Source organism: Colletotrichum acutatum, assembly GCF_030867785.1.
Source record: "Colletotrichum acutatum strain CBS 112980 chromosome Unknown BDZ83scaffold_143, whole genome shotgun sequence".
Taxonomy (NCBI): domain Eukaryota; kingdom Fungi; phylum Ascomycota; class Sordariomycetes; order Glomerellales; family Glomerellaceae; genus Colletotrichum; species Colletotrichum acutatum.
Genome location: NW_026849137.1, coordinates 87,465 through 97,919, shown reverse-complemented (window position 1 = coordinate 97,919; position 10,455 = coordinate 87,465). Strand labels below are relative to the sequence as shown.

General features: G+C 51.9%; 3 protein-coding genes and 1 non-coding gene across 4 annotated transcripts; 1 reads left to right on the top strand and 3 right to left on the bottom strand.

Moving 5' to 3' along the window:
- Positions 1–60: 60 nt before the first annotated feature.
- BDZ83DRAFT_t280 lies at positions 61–149 on the bottom strand. Its single transcript has one exon. It is a non-coding gene; the product is annotated as a tRNA-Arg (tRNA).
- An 880-nt stretch (positions 150–1,029) lies between these two features.
- BDZ83DRAFT_638143 (uncharacterized protein) lies at positions 1,030–1,896 on the bottom strand. The gene is made up of 2 exons (XM_060509350.1): positions 1,611–1,896; positions 1,030–1,538 (listed from the first exon to the last, which is right to left on the bottom strand). The coding sequence occupies exons 1-2, from the start codon at positions 1,877–1,879 to the stop codon at positions 1,229–1,231; spliced, it is 579 nt and encodes a 192-aa protein (XP_060359555.1). The 5' UTR covers positions 1,880–1,896; the 3' UTR covers positions 1,030–1,228.
- A 513-nt stretch (positions 1,897–2,409) lies between these two features.
- On the bottom strand, positions 2,410–3,458 carry BDZ83DRAFT_756942 (ATP synthase F0; the record flags this gene model as incomplete). Its single annotated transcript, XM_060514824.1, has 4 exons — positions 2,410–2,637; positions 2,695–3,097; positions 3,150–3,366; positions 3,428–3,458. 4 exons carry the CDS (start codon positions 3,456–3,458, stop codon positions 2,410–2,412), a joined length of 879 nt encoding a protein of 292 aa, XP_060359554.1.
- Positions 3,459–7,460: 4,002 nt separating this feature from the next.
- On the top strand, positions 7,461–9,522 carry BDZ83DRAFT_93330 (uncharacterized protein). The gene is made up of 3 exons (XM_060516015.1): positions 7,461–7,887; positions 7,934–8,001; positions 8,058–9,522. Exons 1-3 carry the CDS (start codon positions 7,637–7,639, stop codon positions 9,407–9,409), a joined length of 1,671 nt encoding a protein of 556 aa, XP_060359553.1. The 5' UTR covers positions 7,461–7,636; the 3' UTR covers positions 9,410–9,522.
- The last annotated feature ends 933 nt before the right edge of the window (positions 9,523–10,455 follow it).

The window sequence follows — 10,455 nt, the reverse complement described above, 5'->3', positions numbered from 1 at the left end:
AAAAAGAACAAGGAAAATGCAAAAGGTTTGATTACTCGTAATCTGTGTTCAGACTACCGACGACCAACCTGGGACTCGAACCCAGAATCTTCGGATGAGTTTGTATTCCTCATAGGAATCCGACGCCTTAGCCATTAGGCCAGCCGGCCTGCCAGGATCTTATTCTGTTGAAGCGAGGGGCGGAAATCGGGACCTATGTTTCGTGTCGCTTAGTGGCGTGGCTTGCGTGTGTTCAGTGGAGTGTTTGTCCCCTCCTTTGAGTCCGCTGCGCGCGGGTTGGGTGTGGGGTCCGCTGTGTTGGGTTGGTTTCGGTGGAGCTTCTTTGGAATCCACGTTTGTTGCTAGTGGGAATGCTTGCCTTTTTTTTTTTTTTGCTGTCGTTGTAAAAGGCGTGGAAGGTCATGTGTGGTTATAGAAAAGAAAAATAAAATCCGTTTCTAAAGCTCTCTGTGCGGACGAGGGAGAAAGAAATTAAAAGGTAGAACATAGACAGGCAACGGTAGCGAGTAGCTAAGGTGGTTGGGGGACTGTTTAACATGGTGTGTGTGTGAGAGGAATTGCGCGGGTAGGCACATGGACAAGCCGGCACATATTCGTATATCATCTCTGGAATAACAACCACATCCCATAATCCTGAGGAGGACGTCATTACCTTGATTGCATGTGTATCTATGTGGATGCGTCTAAAACGAAGAAAGAGAACTGAAGTAGATGACCGGGAGAACAAAGTGGACTCGTCGATCGAGCGAAACGAGAGCAAAAGTGGCAAGCGCCTCCCTTGAGTCTTGACATTTCCAATGCCATAATTGAGAGCCTATGATACAAAACTGCTTACAACTACGTATAATCCCATGACATGCCCTTCTACAAATACACTTTTCGCATCTCTCTGCCCAGGGGTTCACCTCATTGCCCCCTCGAACCGTGACGCCCTCAGTCTGCTTAACGCCATCATCCTTCTCAGCAGCCTTTTCCTCGGCCTTTCTCACAACCTCATGCTCCTCCTCCTCCTCCTCCTCCTCCTTCTTACGATTCATCTTCCCTTGCTTCTCAGCCTTGACCGTCCACGCCCGCCACGCCTTATACTCCTCGAACTCCCTGTAGTTCATCTTCGCCTCCATAGCCGCCTCTGCCGCCTCGCGCTCTTATTCTCCATCTTAGCCTCAGTGCCGCGGGAAACGCGGCGCTTCTTGCCCTCCTTGCCGTCCTTGGGCTGTTTACGGCTCGGCTACCCGTCGCTCTGGGCCTCAAACGCCAAACACACGGCCGTGGCGTAGTCGCCGTCGTGGCTGATGGATAACAACACCTCCTGCCCGGGTGTCCCTTCGTGTATGCTGCGCACGATGGCGACGGGCGGGCCGCTTCCGTTGGCGGATGGGGGTTCCGTCTCCTTGGCCTCGAGTTTTTTCGGCTCCTTGGCCTCATTCAGCTCTCCGATATTCTTCAGCTGCTCGAATCGCTTCCGGACAATGGTGATGTCGTGCCATGTTAGGTTTCTCGTGGGGTGGGCTTTGAATGTCGCTTCCTTGGCTGCGAATCTGCAAACAGTGAGCTTCTGCACCCTCTCAATTGACCGAGGTGGGAGAAATGATTTTAGATGTAAAGCTTACCTTCCAGCTAGGAAGCTAGCATTCTTCCATAACAGCGGATTGCGCTTCTTCAATGTCTGGAAGTCGTCGTCTTTGGAATACTCGGACGGCGTCGCTGACGCATCAGCCGACTTCAGGTCGGCAGGGATCGCGAGGCGCTCATCCTTGGTGAGGATGCGACGGAGAAATCTGGATTCCTTGTCGCTGGCCAGAATCCGGTAGATGCGGGAGATTTGACACAAGTCAGTCCCTAGTTGCAGAGGAAAAGGAAACCTCTTGGGCGGCAGCATGAGGAACAAGTTTGGGTATCAAAAAAGGGTGGAGATCTTCAATTGGCATCCATAAACTCAAAGGTGCAATAATGGCAGTTGATAGATTCACTGCCAGGGGGTCCGAGGTACCTTGATCCGTTCCACCTTCAGCTCTGAGCCAGGTACCTCGCTACTACCTTAAGGTAGCTTGGTCCACGCCGATAAATAAAGCTCAAGAGCGATAACGATAACGATAAGACCGTAGCTACGTCATTCCTCGCCGTCCTCTCCTTCCTAAACCGAATAACGACATGGGGAATTATTGTGCTCTCCTTCGCATGCATGGCCATAAAAATGCCATATACATTCCATACCGAAAATAAAAGCAGTTGTCGCAGCAATCTCGGAACGCAAACAACTTTTTGACCCCCCTAACTCTGTCATGGGGCGGCTTCTAGTCACACTTCAGCTCGACCTTCTCCTCTCGTGCAGTGAGGAGTGCTTCTGTCGCGAGCATACGCCATTGCGCAAACTTTAGTATCGAGCCTTCAATGCGAACATAATGAAATTTACTGGTCATCAGCAAGAAGGGGAGCGCGCTCCGAGTCGGCAGTGCGGCTTCTCCAGGGGTAGTCTTTGCCTGTCGCAGCCGGGTAGGCAATGACGAGAGTCGAGACGAACAGCACAGCCATGATGGTGAAAGCGAAGATCCACTGGAAGGCAATGACTTGGCGACCGAACTGCGCAACACCAAGGGCGGCAGACAGGACGCTAAGAGAAAAGCCCATGGTGTAATCCTGACACATCGTCAGTCAGTGAAGTTCGCAACACATGAGACATCATTTCACTCTTACCTTGTAGGTAACGATGAAGAAACCTCCGTAAACCAGAATGGACCAGACGAAGATGTTGCCAAAGATGCGGGCAACCAGGTTGTGGGGGTGGGGAACCATGATGGCGCCGTTCCAGTAGATAGCCACGAACGTCCAGGCCAGAGGAGCGGAAACGACAGGCCAGTGGATGAAGCGAGGGTATGTGTTGTGGCGGAAGTAGAGCGACGACAGGTTGGCGAAGTTGACAATCAGGATGAACTCAGCCCAGCCGAAGTGGGAGCGCACGAACAACATGACGAAAGCAAAGTGCAGGAGGTTGTTGAAGATGAAGTGCGATCCGACGCTGGCGGCGGCGTTGACATAGTCGCTGTTGCTCGAGAAGAGGTGTCCGACATAGCCAATTTGAAAGATGAAAAGAACGACCCTGGACGATGTTAGAAGTGTCATACCCCTGAAAGGACGGTTCAGCAATTTACCAGTAGATGTCGATGATTGTGGAGTTCAGAGTGAAGGCAGTGCGGTAGAGGTAGTTCTGGTCCCAAATTCTTCTCCGAATCGTGAAGCCATCGTGTGGCTCATTGAACGTGTAGTAGAGGGTGACAACGAAAGCCAAGAGCCAACTCAGGATAGTCAAGACCTTGTAGGTGGTGATGGAGGCGGCAGTATGAGACTCCTTCTTGGAGAAGGGGTTCACTAGAGGAGATGTCAGTCACAAACGAACAGTTGCATACACCGAGGACGGATAGTAGCTTACGGGCGTGGACGCGCTCTGTTGCGGTAGGCATCTTGAAGGATGATGATTTTGCAGGGTTGGATCCTCAGTGGCGGCGGACGCAATCTGCGGTATTGGCAAGACTTCTGGTGTTGCACAAAAAGTTGTTGATGGCAGCAGAAGCTTGGAAGTAGCAAAAACGCACGAGCTGAGGAGGGCGGCGGTGGCTTATAAGCGAGGGAAGCAGGAAGCAGGAAGCATGGGGTTGGTACGTGGACGGGACGTTAAATCTGCGGGGAAAGCAGCTCGCCACAAGCACATTAGCGTGTAACGACTAAGGCGGATGCAGACCTGAAGAGAGGTTCCTTCCTTGCTGTAGCGGTCTTCGTCCTCCAGTGTTGGCTATGCCGCCATGGAGGCAAGAGGCAGGAGGATGGGAAGGAGGTACTGTTCCGGACTGGACTGCGGGACCTCAATACCTAAGGTACCTTAGGTAACTACTCCGTACAGATTCCAGGCTGGGGCGGGATACATGGACCATTGGACAAATGAGATGGGATGGCTTGGGCGTGCTTGTTTGGACTTGTTTGGACGCCTCGCTTGATCAAGTAGGCTACGGGCTGGCGCCTAGAAGATGCTACTACCGATTGGCTGTCTCGTGCAGCACGCAAGTCAATGGGTGACCTCTTCGGTCAGTGATCCTTTTTGGAGACATGATGATGATGTACCAGGTAGCCGTGCTGTCCCACTACCTTGGGGTATCGCACTTAGTAGACGAGCTCAAGAAGCATTGGGTAAGAACAATAAATGGCCTCAGGCTGGAGCGCTTTGGATCGGGATCGCCCCTGCGGTTTTGCGGTTCAACAACATGACACAGGGAGCCTGCGAGCGGCAGCCATGCCAGCCAATGCATGGATAGTCAGACGGGCTGATCTGGACCTGTCAACCCTGTCTGGCCGATGCTCTTCCCTGCTGTATCCGGACCGCATCAGCCACACCTTGGGTCCAGGGTTGGAGACGACGTTTGTAGCGACGCTGTCGTCAGAGCCGACGATGCCGCCCTGGGCGAGCATGACCATGGTTGAGAGAAGGCTCATTTGGTTAGTACTCCGAGCTTGGTGAAGGTTTGAGACCATCCACCATCTTCTGCTCTTGTACCTACCTTGATGGGGTGGCACAGCAGTAAGCTGTTGTGAAAAATGTGCCACTCTTGAGGCTAGCGGGAACGGTCGGTTGATTCAATCCAAGATGGTGAACACTACAAGTTACACATTGTGTCAGGAAGCCAAGACTCCCTTCCTAGCATCAGCTTGAAACTGGAGGGATTTGTCGCTTGTCTTGGACAGTAGTTCATGGGAAGGGAGAACAGGCAAAAAAGGAGGCGTTTGGAGTAATGGAAGAGATGAGGTGAAGCTGGAGCACCCGCACACACGCACTCGCCGCAGTGTGGAGGTACCTTGGCACCTTGCAGCTGCACCTCTAGACTTCAGTCCGATCCAATGGCTGGCAGTGTGGGCGGGGTGGGGCGATCCGTGATTGGGTCATCCTTGCACAGGTATGACGACTTGCCGCGACTTCTCGCTGAAGCTCGTCGACTTCAGTTCTTACGCAGTAGAGGCAAGAGCTCCTAACCTCCTGGGACTTCCTACCCGGTTGCCCCACAACGATCCCAAATGCCAAGGAGCCACTCTTTCCCGCTTCACAACTTCTCCATGATCCGTCAGACATTTCCTTCCGCATTTGCCTCCTTGCAACCTGTTGCGCAACCCATCTCCCAACACCTCCACGTATGGTTGGTACACTAGTCGAGGTCGGAGCTGGAGCCCGTCAACCGTCACCGAGGCCGAGACACATTACACTTGCTCGACTGGGCCTCATGATAAGGTACCAAGCTCACTACTAGGTAGACCGCGCTGAGGCTTACCACCCACAGTCTCCCACTTTGACTAAACCACAGATCAACATCTCATTTCTTAATACAAGTTGGCATTCTACAATATACGCCCCATCTGTCATTCCCACAGACAGGCTTTACGAGCCACAAGGTGCCCCATGCCGACTCTTTTACACGGACCCAAGTCGTTGGGGCCCATCAAGAGACGAGCCCCCTGCTTTTCCATCCATGGACCTTCATCATCATCATCACCTCATAGCTTCCCTTCCTGGCCTGATTTGCTGCTGACGGATGGAGCAGATGGAAGAATTTCCCTGCGCACCTAGAGCGCCGTTTCCTCCTTCTCTCCAAATAACTCTCAATCCGACCTCATACATATGCAGTGTTCGCCCATCCCTTCCATCGCATCTAGAAAGTTGCGACTGACTGCACACCCACCCGCACAATATCCAATTCTCCAATGGAACGGTACGCCGTTCGAGGGGGCGGAAGCTATGGTGGGCGGGTAGCTCAGCACACCACCTTGCAAACCACCAAACCCAACTAAACCCGCCGGCCACAGACCGCTCCCTGCTATGCCGGGACAGGCTTTATTATGCGCAAACTGATCGGCAAAAACGCTTTCTCACCTGATTTCGACGTACAATTTCTTTGCTACTAGCGATTTCCCGGCTACTCTTGTCTCGCGAGAGAATAAACAGTCATCGGCCGACTGCACGTCTCATGCCACTCGCTCTATTCTTGGCAATGGCCTCAATGCAAAGTTCCGGAACCATACGCCGCAGGCGTCGAGCTCCAGTCGCCAGAGGGCCCACCCCCGTCCGACATCTGCACCGACGTGAGCAGGGAGGTATCTCTACCCGGCCGGTACCTCCCCACGTCACCGCACCTTTCCCTCCGGCCTGTGGGCTAAATTGCGGGGCACACTCCAACGTGCATCACCTGGCCCTTCTCGTGTCCTGCCCCCTCACGCCTAATGATAGCATCCGCGAATCAACCCGTCCGAGAGCTGCAGCACGGCCATTACCGACTGGCTGCCACGAAGCAAGGCACCATGTACAGGTCTCCCAAGTGAGCACAATTCACCTCGATGGATCGGCCTTTTTTGAAGAATTCCTGAGACGTGGCGACAAAGCAAACGACTTCATTGGAATAGCATGCTACCCAGGTATCTATCTATACGGCATCCTACAATTCGACAACGACTTTTTCTTCACACCAGTCATGTTGTATAACTGATCAACCCAACATCTCTGCCATCGTCCGTTATTGCAAGAAACCACATGGAAACGGCTCACCGCGTATCGGGTTTCGGACTCTGTTCCTGATTCTGAAGTATTCGTCGCCAGCCTTCTCTAATTTAGTCAGGCTTATCTCCGCCCTTTGGCCTGGCAGGATGTCGCTGCTACCATCTTCTCTTTTTGTCTTGTATGTACACAAGACCGGCTTCTCTTTGAGGCTTTCGACAGCTCTTTGCCGCTGTATCGGTTGTGATTGAGGATGCATTGAGTCCGCATGAAATGAAGTTGCCGCCGAGTGTTGGCCTCGATGCTCTCGGAGTGGGGTCGGTCTCCGACGCCCGTGTGCCGATGTTCGACCCATGTTTGCGGCTGCGGGCACCGAGGGCTCGGAGTAAGATATCTCTCTTCGAGGCATCTTCTCTCTGGAGACCACCTTTTGGATTGACGAGGACCAGCGTACAGCAAGTGCTATTGATACCGTGGCTGAGTTGGTAACACAGAGAAAGGCGCAGTCAAAAGACTTCAAGTTGAGAAGGCTCGTTTGTTGTCTGATTTGGCTTCTGGGGCGAGGACCCGCTCTGAGGTTTCCCGAGCCTGGCGACTTACTTTTATATGAAAAACGTATTAATGTTGGAACTTGGCTGAGTAGGCCGGTCTAACATACCATTCTCCAGGTGGCCAGACTTTGTCAATGGGAATTGCACTTTTCTTGGCTGAATGTAGCGGCATGCATGACCCTCGGGGTTTTGGTATTTTGATGGCATGGTGTTGTTGAAACCCAAGTGGAACTTTAACTCCCAAAATGACAATGCCAGCTTAGTTGCTGACCCAATGGCGGTGCAGGGAAACTTGCACTTTTCAACCCCTGGCCAAGCGGTGATTGGATGCTGTATAAGGACTTCGCATACAGAGTAAGGTGCTACGAAATTACAATTCAATCCCAAGGCTACGTACTTGGTCCGCGGACTGGGAGCCTTCTTATGAAATTCAGCCTCAAGAAGGCGACGAGGGGCGGAGCTTGTTGGGCTTTCTTGGGTTATGAGGAGGACTCCAAGGCAGTTCGTTTCTTGCGGGAAGATCTCGTTCGGTTGTTGAAGACTTAAGAAATTGTACAAAATGGCATCAGAACATATGCCCGCCTTCGAAATTCTGGGGAACACCTTTTGGGCGTCGCCAGCACAGAGTTATACAATCAACGAACTCGGTATGGGTATGGCGAAGGGAGAAAAAGAAACGAGACCCCGAGCGGCTCGAATCCCAGCGGAAACCTGGGAGAAAATGAGGTCGAACATCTGTGAAGAATATAAGACGAAGACTCTTGAGGAACTGATTAAGTTTATTAAAGATGCATATGGCCTGAACGTTACGTATGTTTTCTCTGAAAATCCTGATTTCGGTGCTGACTATAGTTAGGAAACGCCAACTTGTCTACAGGCTAGGACTTTGGGGATGCGGAAAGTACAACCTCAAGGATTACAAAGGTTGTGATGGCTTGCCTCCTCGAGACGACGTGGATTGCTGACCATGTTTCCGCAAGGCGAACAAGGTAACGAGGACTCCGACCACAACGATGAAGAATTCGGCCCAGATGGCGGTCACGTCAACGAGGCTACCAACGCCTTGTGGCCCACATCCTGTTTCGAGGCGGGCTCCTACGCGTACGATCAAGTCAACCAAAACATCCGAGCAGCGACTGCAATCTTCGCTGCCGGTGGCGGTAGCGATGGGTTCGCTTGGACCGCATATAAGGACGGCTCACTCAACACCGTTGGGCACGCAAACCGTCTTGTTGCTCTATGTCGATCAGCCGAGACGGAAGAACAATTTCAGGAATCGTTGGGTGCCCTGGAGCCACACAAGCTTCGGTCAGGTGATCAACATATCCTGATGTATGTCCATGTCTTGGAAAGCATGAACGATGAGAGATATAGGAACGACAGATACCAATTGGAAGGTCCTATGGCGAGAAACCTCGCCTACGCCGTTTCTGCAATCCTCGATAGCTCTGGGAAAGGCTTCCTGCTTAAGGAAGATGGCACTGTTGATCTTTTTGCTTTCCAATTGCTAGACGTCATCTATGAACGCTATTCAGCGCATCTAGACAAGTCGCAAGAAGGCAAGCTACGAATCCTCCTGGATTGCCTGGAAGGCTGGGTCCTCTCGCGAGACAAGAATGGGGCGACGACGTCTGCGGCCCTCGATACACTGAGGAAGTGCGTGCAGTGGTGCTACCAGATGCTTGAAAAAGTCTGCAACGATTTTGCCAAGACCAAGCGGCCAGTTCTTTGCTGCGCCGATAGCCAGGATGATTTGATATGGAAGGAGCACCTTGAAGTGTACGGGACGTTATGGTACAGACTCGCTTCGCAGCAAGAAGATGAAAGGGCCGGGAATGTCGAACGAGAGGAAGAAGGAGAAGAAGAAGGTGCTGACGGGCTTGGGTGGGCCCGTCATGCCAGGGAGTATCTCGGCATCTCGCACGCAGAGGTGCTCTCGTATGTGTGCTGGGTCTTCGTGAATCACGAGGCGAGCAGCATCATCATGCACGGTACGGGAACCGTCGACATGACGACGACGGCGGCGGCGGCAAATGGGTATTACGGCGGACTGGGGGGGAATGGTTACAATGAGTCATCTCCGGAGAGCTTGTTCCTGCGAGTCAAGGCCGCGGCTAATGTGATGACCGGAGCCGAGCCGAGGGACTTGTGGCATGGATTTCTGTATGCCTTCAAGGATTTCAACGACCTTACGGGCGGCAACGATGCGTTTGGAGACGTCGCGGCGAGGGCGGCGGAATATAAGCGTTTCAGGGGATGGATCGTGGCCGAGTTTGCGGGCTTTGTGAGGGACGCCCTGAATGAGCTTGAGATTAGTCTTTTAGATTTGTAAGGCAAGCGAAGCAAGAGATTCTTTGTATTGTACGTGTCCGTGTATGAATGAAAGATGAGGCAGTTCTCATGGTGAAATGTTCCATCATGATCTCACAAGCTGTGATCCCAATATGAAAGAGAGGCCCAGTCTCTTTGCAATGGCACTAGCTGGGTTTCTGGATTTGACGTTAGTAGTCAAGAAAGCTAGCAGGTAGACAACCATAGCGGTTGAAAGCTGAAGCTCCTATAATAGAGGTATACTCGCTTCCTTTCTTGTGGTCGTGATTAATCTCAGTCCTCTGACGTGGAGAAGGAGCGGTGGTATGGTGTCTGTTGCCCCCAGTTTGTAATAAACAGGGATTCCATGAGAGGAAGTTGTTTGGTCAGTTGGGTTCAGGATAAGGCACATGACATCAACTGGTTTCTCGACTGCGTGGAGAAACCATTGAGGTGACCACTGTAAATAGATCTTTAATCTGAAGGTAGATAGTTGCTCGGCGGCAGCGATGGCTCTCCCTTTTTGAGTATGCGGATGCAAATATCTTTGCAATCTCTTCATATTAGAGAAATTCATGCGCGTATGTTCTTGTTTATATACAAAGGCGACGAGAATCCATGATTCCAATGCAAGCTTCTCACAGGGCAAGGCAATAGCTCTGTCCATGATCTATTATCTATGTTTCTCTTTTATAAGGGCCCGAATACACAGGAAACGAGGACAAGTACGTACTATCTACTACTACTGTTGCTGACAGTATTCATTCAGTCAATAGAGTTTGCAGTAGGTCAAGGTCGCCTAGCCTCCAACAACAGGAAGAAGCAATCCCGTCATCTTATTTGATCCGACACCAAAGACGACTTCGAACTTACTTTCGGTGCTCTCCAGATCAGCGTGCCCAGCAGATCAGGCATTGATCCGGCATCGATACTTGCTTTTATATCCACAGTCGAATGGGACCTGGAGCAGTAGCAGACCTTGTCAGGTAGGAAATGCACCGCTTCCAGAACCTGTTAGTTTCGTCGTTCGTTATCGCCATAGCAAGATGGGCCCAGGTTACGAAATGT